The 18,866-nt window shown below is 34.9% G+C and overlaps 1 protein-coding gene across 1 annotated transcript in view; it reads left to right on the top strand.

The window, feature by feature from the left end:
• Nucleotides 1-18,866, top strand: part of nbeab (neurobeachin b) — a 426,194-nt gene that overhangs the window by 249,590 nt on the left and 157,738 nt on the right. The window contains 3 exon segments of the mRNA XM_046863205.1: nt 3,314-3,378; nt 8,403-8,511; nt 11,573-11,739. Of these exon segments, the coding sequence (XP_046719161.1) occupies nt 3,314-3,378; nt 8,403-8,511; nt 11,573-11,739 (341 nt within the window).

Genomic DNA, 18,866 nt, shown 5'->3' with positions numbered 1-18,866 from the left:
GTGGAAATGGAGACAAGGTGGTGTTTATGTAACATTTTCAGAAGGGGTTTTGAATGTCAACGCTCTGAAACAGTCAGGGGTAAAGCTGTAACGTTAAGCTGTCAGACACCAGGGAAAGTCTTCAAGACGGAGAACTTTGTGCTTGCGCTTTCCCGCTAACATGACAAGCTGTGTGTTTTGTCTTATTAACTTCAAGAGAGAGAAAAACAAGAGGCCGGTGAGAGAAAGACAGTTTGGAGCTGCTATAACAGAAGTGATAACAAAAACTGACTTGCTTTGCAGACCTTCTATAGCAGTAAAATGTAACTAAAATAATAATAAGATACTGTAATAAATATGAAATTGCTGGTATATGAGATATTCCAAGGTGCTGTTTTTATATATACATATAGTTCTACATATATCTAGTTCTAATGTGTCTCCCCTTCAATATACACTCCGTTTACATTCAACACCACTGCAGTCTTGTTTGTGTGGAGCAGATCGTTTTTTTGTCAGTTGTTTCTAAACCTGTGCTGTTTTCTTCTTTACTGCGTCAGTTGACTCAAAATGTGTTCCTTTTAGTACTGATTTCACCTTATAAAAAAGTCACAGTGTCTTAAATCTATTGAATATGGAGGATGTTCAAGTGTAGTAATGTATTTGTCGACCAAAACTGTTTGACAGAAAGTTCTGTGTTAGCCAGCACATTGCCTTGATGAAGACTTTACTTTTGACTCTTTCTCTCAGCGTTGTCAAAACTTCCTTGTAATTATGCTGATTCACTGTTCTGCATTCATTCTTTTTGTAAAATCTGTTGAATTTCTTTCCACAATTTATTGTATTTATTTTTTTTAAGTGGAAGGTCGTCCATGGCGTTCATCGTCATCCACATTTTTACGTCCTTCACTTAATCTATTGTGCCACTCAAACACACGGGCATGAGACGTGCAGTCTTTTCCGTAAGCCTCAGTAATCATTTGCAAAGATTCTGCTGGTGTTTCGTAAAAATGTACAAAAAAATTTGAATTGACACAAAAATTAGCATTTTTTTCACAGCAGACACCTAAACTACTTTAGGCGAAGACCGACAATAAACTGAATTGCCGAGAGTGTTGATATTCGTCATAAGACATGTTCAAAGTCACCACTCAGGTGTTCACAATCAGTTCTCCCTACTTTGTCTGAAAGTTAGAAATACAGTCTTTTTATTGAATAGACACACCTTGTGTATGAACTCGTATAGGTCAAGCCACATTTTGTTGGCATTGTTTTAGGTTTTTTAAACAGAAATGGTCTTGTTATATTGTTTATATATATACTGTATATATAAACAATATAGAAATTGAGAGAAATGCACATGCCTAATATATATATATATATATATATATATATATATATATATATATATATATATATATATATATATATATATATATCCATAACTAAAGGATGCAATGCAATCCGATTCACCCCTACAGTGATGCAGTGAGATCCGATTTCGATTTAATTCAACAAAATGTGATTCAATGCAATACGATGCAGTGGAAAAAATATGATGCTATGCAATTTAATATGGTACAGATAGTTCACTTTTATATCTTTGTTTCAGACAGACAGCAAATAATAAAGTGCCTTTTGACTTCTAACGCATGGCCCTTTCACAATCAGGCCTTTATAGTGCAAAAAGAAAAAAGATCAAACAAGACCAGATGTTTTTTGCTGTTCTGTTTCCAGGAAGTTACAGCTCTACCTCTGCCATGTTAATCTGTATTCTATGTGACTCTCAGGACACGCCTCGTTCTCCGCAGTGTTGTGATACGTCATATTCACGTAGCAGCTGCGTTGCTGAGAAACAGTTTAGCGAGGAGAAATCAATCTACAGATCAAATATTATATATAAATATCAAATGCCAACTTCAAAATCTGATGCACACTTTTTTTAATCAATGCATTACATTGTTACCTTTAATGCTGATGCACTGACACAAATCGTTGAATCTTACCCTAATACATATACAGTATATACACACACATATATATATATATATATATATATATATATATATATATATATATATATATATATATATATATATTAGGCATGTGCATTTCTCTCAATTTCTATGCCATTTTTGCTTCAAAATCTGCTGCATCATACAATTGACCTAAACACAATATATATTTTATACTTGGCTACATTACAAAATGTATCATATTGTATTATTATATTCATTAATATAATTTTTTTTTTATAATTTTGTTAATTTTTTTCCCTCCAAGTGTTAATCATTTTGTGTATAATTTCAAATAATGCTTGAAAGGGTAAGTTAGGAAAAAATAATTCTTTTTTTAGGCGTGCTCTCATGTTGCTTCCACTCAAACTAGTGACATCTCTTCTGTGTCCCAAGAGATAAGTAAACTGCATACTACATAAGGAAGCAGAGAACACAGTTTACAATAAACACACTGTTTTACACACTCACACACTCGCACACAGCCGACTGCGTCTGTCACTCACAGAGTCTCGAGAGAGAACTGTTGACCTATCCTAACCTCCCGGATACGAGGAAGTCTTTTACTGATGTAGTCTGTGAAAATGATTTTTTTTAGTGCATCACTCATATTTCTGCTCTGGGCATCCCAGCATGTCTGCTCTGAACCCTCTCTTCTCCTCACCCCAGGACCTGGGAACATTTTTCAGCTTCTCTTTTTTCCTTGCCTACAGACACCCCCCTCTCTCTTCAACCCCATTTTTTTTTTTTACCCCCAAACCAACACTCCTACTTTTGTGAGCAAACAGGAGAGCTTCAGAGTTTTCCCAGAGCAAGCTCCCAAACGGCCTCTTAATCAGCTCCAGACCCATGTTCTGTGTCTTTGCGTGTTTGTGTGTGAAAGACAGAGCGAATAAAACTTGCTACGGGTCCCAGCAGCGCTCCAGGCGAGTGGAGCCAGAAGGATGGAAGTCTTCAGTGGTCTGTCACTTGGTGCTCAAAGAGAGGAAATGGCTGTATTTAAGAGGCGAGGGGATACGGTTTCACTCCACAGTTACGTCTCTCTTTTTCTCTCTTTGCGTTTATGGATCTGTTCTCACAGGACGAAACGATCCCTGCTCTCACAGGAACTCGGCTTTAGCTATAAGTAGTGTTAACTTTCACTCGTTGATGTGTAACCTTTCTTTTTTTTGTCACATTGACTGCCACTGAGGCGTTGTAGATGTCTTTGGAGGATGGGCACGAAAGATGCTTTTAAAATACAAATACAGCTCTTGAGCCGGTTTATTATATTGGACTGTTCGATCACAACTGATAAGAATATTTGTCCTGTTTTCTAGGAATGGCAGAACTCCATACAGAAGAACGCTGGATTGGCCTTCATCGAGCTAATCAACGAAGGAAGGTATTACTGCCAAAATTCTCCAAAAGTGCAGAATAGCCACACATAAAAATCAAGTTATACCCTAAATACCATACACTATATGGACAAATGTATTTGGACTCCTGACATTTTCAGCTACTTGTGGATCCTTCCCAAACTGTAACCACAAATTTGGAGACTCACAATTGTGTACGACATCTTTGTAGTAGAATTAGATTTTTACTCTCTTTGAGCTAGAGGACCCAAACCTGTTCCTGCATTACAAAGACAACACAAAGCCATGTTCATGTAGATATTCTTGCTTGGGATGAAAGATCTTTTTCAATAGATCCCTGATCTTTACCTTTAGGATGAATCTTTTTATGCCGATTGCACCCCAGGCCTCCTTACCTCACCTATATCTCTTCCTAACATCTTTGTGGCTAAATGAATCTCATACAAAGCAAACTCTGAAATATAGTGGAACATCTTCCCAGATTAGTGGAGGTTATTATGACAGCAAATGGGGACTAAATGTGATATACATCAAAGCACATAAAGGTGTCTACAAACATTTCTATTTATCACCTTCATCCATATATCATTAACCTACTTAATAATCTGCATTGGGATAAAAAAAATCAATTAAAGTAGGTATATAATATATTATATCTTATAATAGTTAAATAAATTAGCAAGACATTCCAATTAATACTATTGAAATGAAATTTAAACTTTTACAATTTAAAAATGTGTTTATGTTGTTACAATTCTAATATAAAATAAATGAATTAGATACTGAAATTTGATTCAGGTGCAATTAGACGATATTCGGCTTAAAAACCTTACAAAGGTGTTCCTGTATAAGACTGAATGAAGAAGCCTGAAGGCATAGTTAAAGCAACGTGTATTAGAGTGTAATAGGGACAAAAATAGATGGAATTTCTCACAAAGTGGGAAGGAACAGGAAGTGTGGGTAATTACATACTCTGGCTATTTTGCTAAATTTTGTGCAATTAGCTGTGGTCATTCTGTCTGCTTTGCCAAGGCCAGGTGTAAATTAGCACCATGTGTGTTACTCATTGTTTTGCCAGAAAGTAATATATATTAATGTGTTCCAATCTTCCAGTAATGTTCCACTGAATTTTTTATTTTTTTGGCCAAATCTGGCAACCATGATACAAACATTTCAAAAACATCACAGAGACATACATCAATGTCCACGTTGCCGGTTTAATTATACAAAGTTCACTCTGTATACAGCAGTCACACTTATTGTGACCATATATTATACTATAGTAACAATGTGTGTTATAATTATACTATTGTGTGTTATAGTAAAAATATACTGTCATAATAACACCATATTGTGTCATGAAAATTAATATTGCTACAATTATATATCTATTTATAATTTTACTGTGTATCTTAGTAACAAAGTAAGCGTACAAACCATGGCGTATCATCGTAATACCATAGTGTCTCATTATAACACCATAGTGCAGTAACACAGTAACATCATAGTGTACCATAGTAACATTGTAGTGTGTCATAGTAACATTGTAGTGTGTCATAGTAACACCATTGTGTACTATAATACACAATGACAACTATGGTGTTGTCATAGTAACACCATAGTTTGTCATAATAAAGTAATACTCATAGTCATATACTCATACATGAGCGTATTACAGCAGCATACTAGTTTTATACATTAACACCATTGTGCATGACAGAGACACACCATATAGTGTCACATTAACACATCAGTGTATCATAATAAATATTTTGTCATACTACAAACGTGTGTCATAGTAAACCATACTGTGTCATAGCAACAACAAAGTGTCTCAAAGGAAAGCCACAGTGTTAACACAATTGTGTGTGTGAGTGTGTGTGTTTTGTTTGTGTTTTTTTTTTTTATAGAGCTGATCAGAGCCAGCTTAGCCTGCATATCCATCTGCTGACCCATCTGTCCCCTCAAACACACACACACACACACACACACACACACACACACACACACACACACACACACACACACACAGAGAGAGACTTGGATTTCTTTTCAGAGAGTGTGAGTGAGCAGTGACAGGCGCTGTCCAGGGTGCTGGCACGTCTATCACTCTCTCCACTGTACATCTGTAGTGAGACACCTTTCCCGCTGTCACTTTGTTTTTACCAGCTCTACTGTAACACACATATAATACTGCATAAAGCAGGATATAAGGATAATCATTCACAATTCTGCAAACACACACAAGTGTCCACACACACACACACACACACACACACACACACACACACACACACACACAAGCCTTCAGCACAATATGTAATTGCATACACAGCACAAACTGTATACCATCACGTTTCACCTACTATTTGATTTCCATGAATGTCCATCAATCGAGGACAAGTAGACCATCTTGGGAAGTTGACAAAATGACTAACAATTTTTTAGAATATTGTTCAATAGTGTGGTTTCATCTTGTCACCACAATATGCAGGCTTCGGGCCATGCGGAAACTAAAAGTCTCGATATATTTCCTATTTGTCTCCATGTTGTCCTTATTGTTTGTGGCAGATATTCCTAGAACAGCTCCATATTCCACATGGGCCCTAATGACCGTTTTCCGGTCGAGGGGAAGCAGACAATGGGACAGAATTTCAGAAGGCAGATCTGTCATCTAATGAAATTACATTACAAATGAACGTGGGTTGTATTGCAGAGCATGTGGCAGTTCAAAACCTTCTCTGATGTGGTCAGTGTTAATATTTTTCAAGTTACGAGCCTGGAATGTGTGGTGGTCATAGACGTAATGAAAAGGTTGCATTGTTTTGTTAGGATTATATTGGAGTGGGCAGAGTGGTCAAGAACCCAAGCAAACAAAAATGTCATTACAACTGGTTACTCATTTCCATCAAATTTCTCAGTCTGGAAAATTCTATGTTCCAAGCACAAGTAATATAATCAGATTCAAGTTTTATGCTGGTTCTAGAAAAGTTTACAATAGAATACATTACTGGTACACACAACCCCCATCAATGCACTCACATTAAATACCACAAATAATTAAATAAAATTTGTATTTATACCGTGACAGTTGGCAACTAAGTTATCAACATTAGACAGTGCTTAAAAGTCATTTTGTATTAAAATTCAATTTTGTAAAATTTTCAACATTTGTAATTTTTTTTATCTTAGTTTATTGTATTTTATTCAGCTAAAATTTTAAATTGTTGATTATTTTTCTATATTTTTTATATTTATGTATATTTATACATACATTATATTTTGGATATCTTATATATATATATATATATATATATATATATATATATATATATATATATATATATATATATATATATATATATATAATTTTTAATGTATTTTTTATTGTATTTTATTTATATATTTATTTACTTTAAATATTTAATTTTACTTTTTTTATTTTTTTGCTTTTATAATTTTATTTTTTTACCTAATATTTGTAATAATAGTTTATTCACTGCAGTACGGTGATGAAGTAATATTTCTTGTGTCGATTTCAATGGCCTGAGCCTGGAATGTTAGAAAAGCTAAATTTGTCAGTGAAATTTTTATTGTTGTGTAATTTGTGAGTGTTTTGTGCAGACAGATCTACGTATCTGAGAAAAAAAACTATTGAAATGTGCAATTCAGGAAAAATATTATTTAAAAGCAACAAAATTCTACATTTTGATGTTAAATGTTCACTTTTTGACCAATTTAAATCTCACACCTTACCGAAATAATAGTTTATAAAGAGGGGTGTGACTTTGTGACAACATCTAATAAAAGGTTAGTCTTCATATGTTGGTACAAATGCAGATGATTCCAATTTTAAACCCCCTCTGGCTTCTTCATAAACAAACATTGTGGCTTGTACCACAAAAATTAAATGCCAGTTGTGCTCAAATCCACTGTCCATGCAGAAGGCATGAGCATCTGCACTAGCTGTATTTTGTCCCTCATATTATTAGCAGGGGAAAAGGGGTTTACAGCTTGTTTCCTTGTCAAGCCTCAGAAAGCTAATTCAGTGCTTGTCAGCTTTTCCAGGACATGCCTGAGATTGATGAATGCGGTTATGAATTCAACTTCAACCGAGACATAAAAAGAAATTAGACTCAGTATCATGCACCAGAGAAGCACAATTATACCAAACGCTGGCTTAATGACATGTAAAATAGGGTGTAATCATGACACCGGAGACTTTGAGCTGTTGCAAATGAGCTTTTTGAGTTTATACTGGAGTGTGATGGTGTAACTGGCATCAGAAAGTCTGGTGGATGATAAAACCTGAACATTGACTTATTCAGTTTTATAATGAATGGCTGGAAGTATGAATGAAGTTTAGCTTTTTCCAGAAGTACAAATATTAGCATTGAACAACTGTAGTTAAATAGCCGTCTATAATTAAATAGGTTATCACAGAATATGTGTAAAAATGGTTGAGCAAATATGTGAATAGAGAATGTGCATCGATTGTCAATTAGGTATTAAGTATTAAAATTAGTAAAGCATTATTTATATATGAAATATATATAATGTAAATATTATGTTATTAATATTTAGTGTTTAATGTTACATACTATACTTTTTCATATTTATTTTGATATATATATTTAATAAATTAATAATAATAATTAAAAATAGAATATTACAAAGAATTATTACATCAATAATTGTAAAATAATACAAATAACATCATATAAATATATGTATTTTTATTGTTATTTGTATTATATTACGTACGATTATCATATTAAATAAAAATATTATTTTATACTGACTTATTAGTTTAAACGGACGATATAAAGAACAGATTGTAACTTATTAAGGTTGGAATTGTAATAAATTCTGCTGTTGTTCTGAATAATAAAGTTTTTCATTTATTCTTTATTTTATTTATTTTTTAATTCCTAAACCACAATATTCTCACATAATATTCAATTATTCCAACTTCAGTTTTTTATTTTACAGTTTTCCTACTTCACTTTATAAAAATCTCTTATTTGACCTTTTCTTTACTCTGTGTTAGACTCCTGTGTCATGCCATGAAGGACCACATTGTGCGAGTGGCCAATGAAGCCGAGTTCATCCTGAACCGCCAGCGAGCCGAAGATGTCCACAAGCATGCTGAATTTGAGGTATTTTACACAAATTACTACTCAAATATCTCAAACATAACAGCACTGGGTTGTGTTTTGGGAGTTTAATGTGGCCTGAATAGATGTATATACTTACATCTGGATCTTATTAATCTCAGACCTCTGAAAGTGTTGAGTAATTGGATTTCAGGAGTGATCCTACAGAAAATATGATTTCCTGAGCTACATATCTACATGAGTACATTATTTTCACGAACATTCAAATTTATTTATTTATTTATTTATTTATTTATTTATTTATTTATTTATTTATTCATTTATTCATTTATTTATGCATTCATTTATTAATTAATTAATTAATTAATTTATTTATTTATTTATTCGTTTATTTATTTATTTATTTATTTATTTGTTTGTTTGTTTGTTTGTTTGTTTGTTTATTTATTTGTTTATTTTATTAGTAGTACTTGTGATCATTTGGACTGTCTGGGTTTACCGTTATCATTGTCATCGTCTTCTTCATCATCATCATCATTTGTAATTGATTATTTATTAGTTTAGCATTTATACATTTGTTTTAGTATTTATTCATTTGTTCACCAATTCATTTGTTTATTAACTTAATTACTCATTAGTTGATTGATGGATTGAATTCCTGCATTACTTCCATTGGCAAATGATTTGCCAAATATAAACTTGGTAGAATCATCATCATCATCATCATCATCATCATCATCATCATCATCACCATCATTAGCAGTAGGAGAAGTAGTATTTATTTATTTGTTTGTTTATTTGTGTATTACCCATTAAAAAATAAAAACATGCTCCAGACAACACACTGGATATACGCAGGTATATTCGCTCACCAAACATCAGACATCTTTGTTGCTATCGGCAACCTCCTCGTGCTGAGTGCTATATTTAAGATAAGATAACTTAGTTTGTACAGTTTGCTCGTGATTGTTATCGCGAAATGCGTCCAGATCTTCTGTCTATCCGCGTGACAGCATACACAAAATTACATCACTTCCCACAGCGAGGTATTGGATGATGGTATCAGGTATTTTTAAGTGTAAGGAACCATATTGATGTTGTTTTCCAGTAAACACATCAGTGATATTAATGGATTTTCAAGTCATTTATAGTGACACTGATGAAGAAGACACTATGAAAGGAGCAGAAGAAGAAATACGATTGTTTTATATAGAGTATACACAAGAGGCCGAGCAACTCGTCTTCTCTCTGCAGCAGATGTGATGAGTTTCTTATCAGGATGCACCAGCTTCCCTTAGGCAGCGTTTTGATATAGAGCTCTTCAGGATATTTGACCCGGCAGATAAACCGCTTCAGACGTAAAGATAGTCGGATTTGGCGGTAGGACAGGGAAGTCTGCCTGACCCAGGATTCGTCGCGTCTGCCAAACGGTCCACTCCTCATCCCTCTTCCCGTCCACTTTATTCCGATCCGGACTGATAAGCCCTCTTTTACAATTAAACTGGTGTCACTACAAAAGCCCTGTATTCCTCCTGAAGCGATAAATAATGCTTCATATTTGTCAGAGCACTCCACGCTAGAAGCGAGATGACACCGCAAGATTGAGTTATCGCCCGTTTGAAGAATATGTCGAGGCATAACATCTGACAGAATTCAAATATAAGGCAGGAAATTCAATTACGCCCCCCTTCCCCTCTATACCACCTCCCTCCTTCCTTCATTCTCTCCCGCTCTCCCTTCACTCCACATCCCTCCTCTGCCCGAAAGCTTCTGTTAGCAAATTAGATTCTGAATATTAGCCAGCGATCCCCCCAGGAGCCGGGGAGGGGGGGGATGGGTGCTACGCAGTAAGACAATCTTATTTCAGCAGGAGAGATGAAGTCAGGCTCGCTGCCTAGCATCGACTTTACTCTGGAGAGAAGCCGCGATACTTCGCAGCCTCGCGAGGAGCTCGGATGGAATGATTTGAAGAGCAGCTGTGTGTGTGTGTGTGTGTGTGTGTGTAAAGTACAGCTAAAATGCAGCGTCTGAAACGAGGCCTGAAGGATATTTGCGGTTTTACGGCTTGTAGCTCACATTTATAGAAATATTTACTGTTTTAAAAATGTATATTATAGCACCTATTATACACTATATGGACAAAAGTTTATGGACACCTGAACTTAAGAGTCATATTTGCTTTTTAAGCATCCCATTCTACATGAAGATCCTTTTAGTCCCTTTGAGTGTGCATGTGTGAGATTCATTCACGTGTAAAGTCAGGTACTGATGTAAGTAAGGTGAAAGGCCTGGGGTGCAGTCGGGAGAATAGAATAGCCCTTATTTTTAAACACACACACACACACACACACACACACACACACACACACACACACACACACACATATATATATATATATATATATATATATATATATATATATATATATATATATATATATATATATATATATATATATATATACAGCACAGTGAAATTCTTTGCGCATAACCTGTTTGGAAGCTGGGTTCAGAGCACAGGGTCAGCCATAATGCAGCAGCCCTGGAGCACAGAGGATTAAAAACCTTGCTCAAGGGCCTAATAGTGGCAGCTTAGTAATACTGGGGCTTGAACTCCCAGCCATCCATTGAGTAAACCAGAGCCTTAACCACTGAGCTACCAATTCTCCGTATTTACAGTCATCCTGTTCGGTAGAGTTGAGGTCAGAGCTGTCTGTCTGTCTGTCTGTCTGTCTGTCTGTCTGTCTGTCTGTCTGTCTGTCTGTCTGCATTTACATTTACATTTACATTTGCGGCATTCAGCAGACGCCCTTATCCAGAGCGACGTACAAAAGTGCTTTAAATCTCTAGTAATGAATAAATCTACACTAGTACGCAAGATTACAAACTCAATATAAAGGGCCGTACCTGTCTGTGTGTCTGTTTGTCTGTCTGTCTGTCTGTCTGTCTCTCTGTCTCTCTGTCTGTCTATCTATCTGTCTGTCTATATGTGACAAACAAACACCTATGAACCCTCAAACCTTCACCTTGATATTGCACATGTTTTAAACTTTCCAAAGAATGCCAACTCTTTCTGTGTCCTCCTTTCCCCCCGGCTCTGTAGTCGAGCTGCGCGCAGTACGCCATCGACAGAAGAGAGGAGGAGAAGATGTGTGACCACCTCATCAGTGCTGCTAAGCACCGCGACCGCGTCACTGCCAATCAGCTAAAACAGAAAATCGTCAACATCCTCACTAACAAACACGGAGCCTGGGGGGCGCTGACGCACAGGTACGGCCCTCTGGACCACTGTGTGTGGACACAGCAGAGAAATAGGTGTGTTTATAGCTCTGAGTGTGTTTATGTTTGTGTCTGTGTGTTTGTGTGTGTGAGTGTGTCTACTGTGTTTGTTTCTTGTCATGGAATCTTGACTTTAGCCCTTGAAAAGTGCTCTCGCCTGCCAGGGCCAGGATTTACACTTTATCATGTGCACACACACACACACACACACACACACACACACACACACACAAAATACACACACACACGCTATTTAATGTCATTTTCTTGCTTTCCACCAGGGTCAGGCTGCAGGTCAGCAAACTCAATTACCACAACCGACCACTAAATCCCAAGAGACACCTCACTGGTGGTCAGATTGTGTGTGCTTACGTGTTTGTGTGTGTGGGTGTGTATGCACGTGTATGTGTGTGTGGTGCATGTTCCTGCGATACCCATCGCCCCCTTTTCTTTTTTACTGACACAGCTGTACACCTGGTGGTTGTTAAGCCGCCCTTGCGGGCCTTGTTAAAAGTGATCCAACTGTTTCCAATTCTCGGCGTGAATCGTGTACAGACACCGAAAGGAACGAGATTTGATGCTTAAACAGACATGTAGACGCGGAAATAAAAGACGACCGGTCAGCAAAAATACCGCAGACTTGTTTCCTCGCTGGAGAAATGTGCTCGAAAGTGGTACAACACCAGAGCGTGTGAGCCGTTATAGGTATCTGTGGTGAACGCACTGCAACTACAAACTCCTTCTATTAATCTTCTCCATAGATACAGCTATCGCATCATTATTAGCCACCGGTCATGTGATCAAGCCTTTGTGTGTTAGAAAGTGAATAAATGAATCAGCACTTTTCGTCCAATCCGATTTGAGAATTCAGGAGTGATGTGGTAATGAAATGAAGCCAAAAATGGATATTAAGGAGCATTTTAAAGAAAATTGTTGAGTTTGTTTGTAGTATGTTTTTTGTATTTATAGTTAAATGTATGCCTAATTCAGTGTCGTCCAGCAGGACTGAGATTTGACATCAACGAAGTCACTTCACTACAATGTTTCCAAACACATCATAAACTTTGCCTCCCGGATATATGTAAATCCAGCTGCCATGAGTGCTTAACTAAGCTGTTAGACTGATGGAGAGAAAGTCCAGGACACACACACAAACACACACACACACACACGCACACACACGCCCATACACACATGCCACAGCCGTTCTTTACACATTTGCTGAAACAGTGGTCCTGGCTTTCTTTATATCTTTATTTGAAGAAGTTCAGCACTGCTGGTGGAAAATGTCCTCTACTCTTTACTGCTCAAAGTAGCAACAGGAAAAACACTTCTGGGTTTAAACAGTGAACAGCGTCCGGTGCTGTATGTCTGATCTTTTTGAATTTGGATTTTTGTTGAAACAATGAATTCATCGGTTGTGATTTTTCAGTTTTGCGAGATTTTATATTTCCCCCCACGCAGTTTGTTTCCTGTGAGTAAAAAGCAGGTATAAAACCATTTTCTGGTGACATGAGATGCGGTGGAAGCTTGGGTATAGATAAAAGCTGGGATTAACTGATTAACTAACTAATTAATTAACTTATTTAATAGTATTTAGTAGTTTTTATTTATTTTTTTAATCATCATCATCCTCATCATCATCCTCATCATCATCATCATCAAAGTGAATTAATGGACTAAAATAAACTAAGAACACCCCCTTAAAAAAAAAAAAAAACTGCAGTGGGGGCTTATAATTAGATAATAGGTGGAATAAATGAATAACAAAAAATAGTATTTATAATAAATAAATAAATAGTATTTATAATAAATAAATATTTGTAATAAATAAATAAATGAACAGCTGAATGAATAAACAAGCAAACAAACAAATACAAATAAATAATAACTAAATAAATAAATATATTAATAAATATAAATGCTCCTTCTCCTCTTTTTTCAACTACTGCTACTGATAATTTTCTTCTTCCTCTTTGTCTTTTTCTTCTTCTCGATATTATAATTTTATTACTAATTATTTTACTACTTCTACTACAACTAAAAATAATAATAATAATAATAATTATTATTATTATTATTATCATTATGTTCCTCTTCTTAATTATATCATCATTGTTATACTACTTCTACTACAACTAATAATAGTAATTTTCTTATTCTTCTTATTAACATTATTATTATTATTATTATTATTATTATTATTATTATTATTTTTATTTTTATTATTATTATTTTCTTTCTTGGTGGCATAATGTCATATCCCAGAATAAAATGCATTGGGGCTAGAGTTTAAATAATATATGGAATTAACATATATTTAGTATCAGAATCAAGTTTATTGGCCAGAGTAGTTAAAAAATAAATAGTTTTATTATTATTATTATTATTATTATTATTATTATTATTATTATTATTATTACTATACTACTACTAATAATAATAAATGACTTATAAATTCCGTACATAGAAACACTAATTAGATAGACGGCACATAGAAATATTCATCCATCACTGATATTAGACTCTAATTAGATCATTATGAGCCATTATTTGGGTTTCCAAAAATTATCACAATAAAAAATGTTGCACCTTATCTTTTGCATTTTATTCTCTAATAACATGATAATTAAATGTAGTATCAGTTTAAAAGTTCATTTCCATATGAATCACTGCTTTATTAATTATTGTGTTATAACCCCAGCATTCCCTTTTTTTCTCTCTTAACGACTTCAGTGAGAAATAAATAGCTGTGTTTACACCCTGGCTGGAAGTTTCTGCTACCTCTATCCGGCTTAGTCAAATATTTATAGCAAGCGCCGAGGAGCCATAACATTTGCATTGAGACAAAAGGTTATTGAGCTGCCGAGGACTGTAAATGGTAGCGCAAGAGAAAAAAAAAACCTTGCAACGAATTGAAATTTAATGGTAACCTCCTGCAGAAGAATAATGATGCAATATGTTTATAGGCTTAAGGCAGTGTTGCGGTTCAACATCTTAGTCTTATTCAATGCTACATTAACTTTCCCATTTATACTGGTGCTGTAAAATAGTGTGCCCCCCAGCATTAGGAATGTGCACGTGTGTGTGTGTGTGTGTGTGAGTTTTAAAATTTATTTGCGTCAAAGTGTGTGTTTTTTGAGCATGAATGCCTTCGAATTGCGTTTTTCTTTTTATGATGTGCTACAGCCTGGGGAGACTTGGAGGAATAGTGAAAGGTAGAAAATGCTGGATGAAGGAAACATACATGAGTTTCTCTGCACTTTATTTAAATACTTATAATAATAATAATACTAATACTACTACTACTACTACTACTACTACTAATAATAATAATAATAATAATAATAATAAACATTTTGGTTACTTCAGCAGATTTCTTGCCATTTCTTCAAGCAGGATCATCTTGGACAGCAATGTATATGATGCAAAGATGGATATATATATATATATATATATATATATATATATATATATATATATATATATATATATATATATATATATATATAAAAGAGACTGGAAATGGAATAGAATAGAAAAATTATGAAGCTTTGCAATTCAATATGGTACAAATAGTTCGCTTTTATAACTTTGGTTTCAGCCAAACATCAAATCATCAATTTACATAAGTGCCTTCTGACTTCTAACGCATGCCCCTTTCACAAACAGGCCTTTATTGTACAAAACAAAGAAAAAGAAAAAAGATGAAATAAAACAAGACATTTTTTTTTCCTGTTGTGTCTGCAGGAAGATGCAGCTCTACCTCTGCCATGTTAATCTGTATTCTATGTGACTATATTCATTATAATTTCATATTCACGTAGCAGCAACGGTGCAGAGAAAACTTGCTCGAGAAACAGTTTAGTGAATGGGAAATTGATCTACATACCAAATATTGTTTTTTTTTTTAAATAATAAAAGTATAGTGCAATAATACTAATAATTATATGTAAATAAATCTTTTTATTAATGCATGACATTTATGCTGGTGCAAATAGGTTAAACTTGTGTGTATATATATATATATATATATATATATATATATATATATATATATATATATATATATATATATATATCTGCGCCTCAAATACACACCTCACAGTCTTCACAACCTGAAAGCCAAATAAGCAGCTTGAGAGCGCCGAGGCTCGGTTCGATCATACTCCACGCTTGCCCGATGATGAATGTCCCCTGTATTGAGTCAGCATCAGAAAATCAATAGTGTTCAAATTGAAACAGTATAGGATTGTATTGATCTGCTCCACTAAATCAAAACGAGAAGGCTTTGATAGGACTCGGGTAGACAGCTCTTAGACCAGTAATGACACACTATCAATTTTAACTTTACACTGATAAATCAAGTTGAAAATTGGATGTCAGATTTTTTTTCCCATCTAAGAGAGAGTTCGCCTACATCACCACCTTCCTCCCCCACAAGCCCTTCCTTCTAGCTCTTCCAGCTCTTTTGACCTTTAACCTTGGGAAGCAGATTATAAATTTCAGTTGCGTCACCAGAGAAGGAGATGTTGGACAGACTGACGGATTTAATGACCGAAAAAAATCCATGGAATTGCAAAATGATGGACTCATTTACTGATGTTTTGTTCCCGTTTTTACAGCTGTACAACAAGCTCTGTAAACAAACTCAATGACGTAGTGACGCTACAGCGGTGTTTTATAGTCAAACAAAATCCAAAATATTCATATTTAAATTTTTCTGTGACATTTATGTAAAATCATGTTATATCTTTAGGAGACGTTTACGTTAGAGAGAGAGAGAGAGAGAGAGAGAGAGAGAGAGAGAGAGAGAGACCGCATGGAAAGTGTCTTAAATATGAAATAAAACTACTAAAGAGGATTTGCTTTTTATTTTTGTAATGCTGCATATTAGTAATAATATATTTGTATAGAAAATATCATTAAAGATTGTTTGCTAGTTGTAAAAAAAAAAAGTGTTAAAAACATGAAAAATGGTTAAAAGAAAAAGAAATTATATAAAAAGGAGTTGAAAGGAAAAGGAAGGAAAATAAACAAAAAATGTTAAGTGTTATAGTTGTTGTAAGAAGGGAAGTAGGAAGTTATAATTAAAAAAAATAATAATAAAATAAAATAATAATAATAATAATAATAATAATAATAATAATAATAATAATAATAATAATACATTCTCATTTTTGAAAATAAATAAATAAATAAATATTTTCACTTAATTTATAAACAAATTTAAAATTGGAAAAACTGTTTTTATTAATGTTATTTATTTATTAACTTATTGTACTTTTTCATTTTAACTTTTTAATTAGTTTAAATTAAAGTTCGGACTAATAATTGGTTTCTTTCTTTAAGCTCTCATGATAGATGGATGGATGGATGGATGGATGGATAGATAGATAGATAGATAGATAGATAGATGGATAGATAGATAGATAGATAGATAGATAGATAGATAGATAGATAGATAGATAGATAGATAGATAGATAGATAGATAGATAGATTAAAACACCACGTCCTCTCTGGAGTTCACTTCCATGCTCATGTCTGCATGAAGTTCACCTCAACTGTAATGGAGCTTGTGATTAATAAAGCTGACTTGTTCCCCATCAGCATATATTCTGTCACGCAGTGGCGTGTGGCTGACTTCACTGAGTTCCCCATAACGCCTCGTCTCATCTCGAAGCTTAGCTCGCTGTTCTGCATGAGCGACCCGGCGCTAATTGCTCCAGCATGGCCTTCTGCAATGGGGAAAAACGATTCGGACTCTATGTGGAAAAACAGGAGTCCCTTTGTTACCTTTGTCCAAGTCAGCAACGTGGCTGACAGCTGACAGAGAACTGACGTGTCTGGACCTTAACTCACTGGACCTTAACTGACTCGAGTATCGATTCTCAAAGCTTTCGCTTGTATAATTACCTTTTTTTGGCGTCAGTTGAGAAGAGATGGATGAAAATGAAAAGCACGAGAGAGAGTGAACGAGAGAGAGAGAGAGAGAGAGAGAGAGAGAGAGAGGACGTATGAGCGAAAGGAAGGTGGCTCGTATTGATCTGCAGGGAAGCCGAGGGGGGAGATGCTGTTTCCCTTGACAAACGGTAAGCTCGAGGTTGTGCGTGTGATCTATGGCAGCTATCTGGTCCTGGATAATAACTTTGTGATGGAATGGAGCCTTCAGTCACAGGCGCCCAGGCAAAGCCGTGTCAGTGGGTGGAGCTGAAAGGGCCTATTCATTTTAATACCTGACAGCGAGAACGAAAGAAAGAAAGGAAGAGAGGTTAAATTTAGAGGTAGAAAGGCAGAAAGAATGACATGCATTTTGCACCGTAATGTCAGAAGCCTTTGTGGGGTTTCAATATTCTTTTTAAGAACAAAAAATGGTCAAGGTTTGCGCTTCATTCATTTCTTAGCATATTTCAAGGAAACCCCTTATGTTTAGGCTTCTCCATTAAACCATTTTTGCTAAATTTCTAGTCAGAAATAGAAAAGACTGGAACTGATCTTTGCAATGAGCCTCTTCAGCTTCAGAACGTCCGTAGCAGTCAGGGATGAAAGCTGTAACCTCGAGGCACAATGTCTGACCCAAAATAAAACTCGAGACAGAGTTCACAGAGGCAGGAACTGTAACGTCTGTCCCGTCCTCTAGAAAAAAAAATCTGTATTGAAATCTGTATTTGTTTTGGGATAATTCCTGCATACGTGGATCATATAACATAGAAAATATGTTGCGTTAAAGATACTTTAGCATGTAGCAAAGATTTCAATTGGATTTGGGACAGATTTTTGCATGAAGTCAACAGTGTCAGAGCTTTTGTAACTTTCAATGTATAGATCAAGCTGTTTGTACAAGGCATAAGGATTTCTGGATTCAGTTTTATGGCCAATACTAGCAAAACGTGTTGGAAAGGTTGGTGAAGAAACTGTATCAGAAATTAATTTCTGTATCAAAAAGCAAAGTCTTCACTTAAGTAATTAAAGATATCACTTCAAGGCATTGTCTAACTAGAACTAAAACTGCTAGAATATTCTGATTTGTCAGAAGTATAGTTGGTACTGTTTTGATTTTGATTTGCACGATTGGGTTTACATTGATAAATGCAGCAAAAGAAATTGTGGATTGGAT

Source organism: Silurus meridionalis, chromosome 12 (assembly GCF_014805685.1).
Source record: "Silurus meridionalis isolate SWU-2019-XX chromosome 12, ASM1480568v1, whole genome shotgun sequence".
NCBI lineage: Eukaryota > Metazoa > Chordata > Actinopteri > Siluriformes > Siluridae > Silurus > Silurus meridionalis.
The sequence above is the reverse complement of the archived record's forward strand: the minus strand, read 5'-3'. Positions and strand labels throughout refer to the sequence as shown.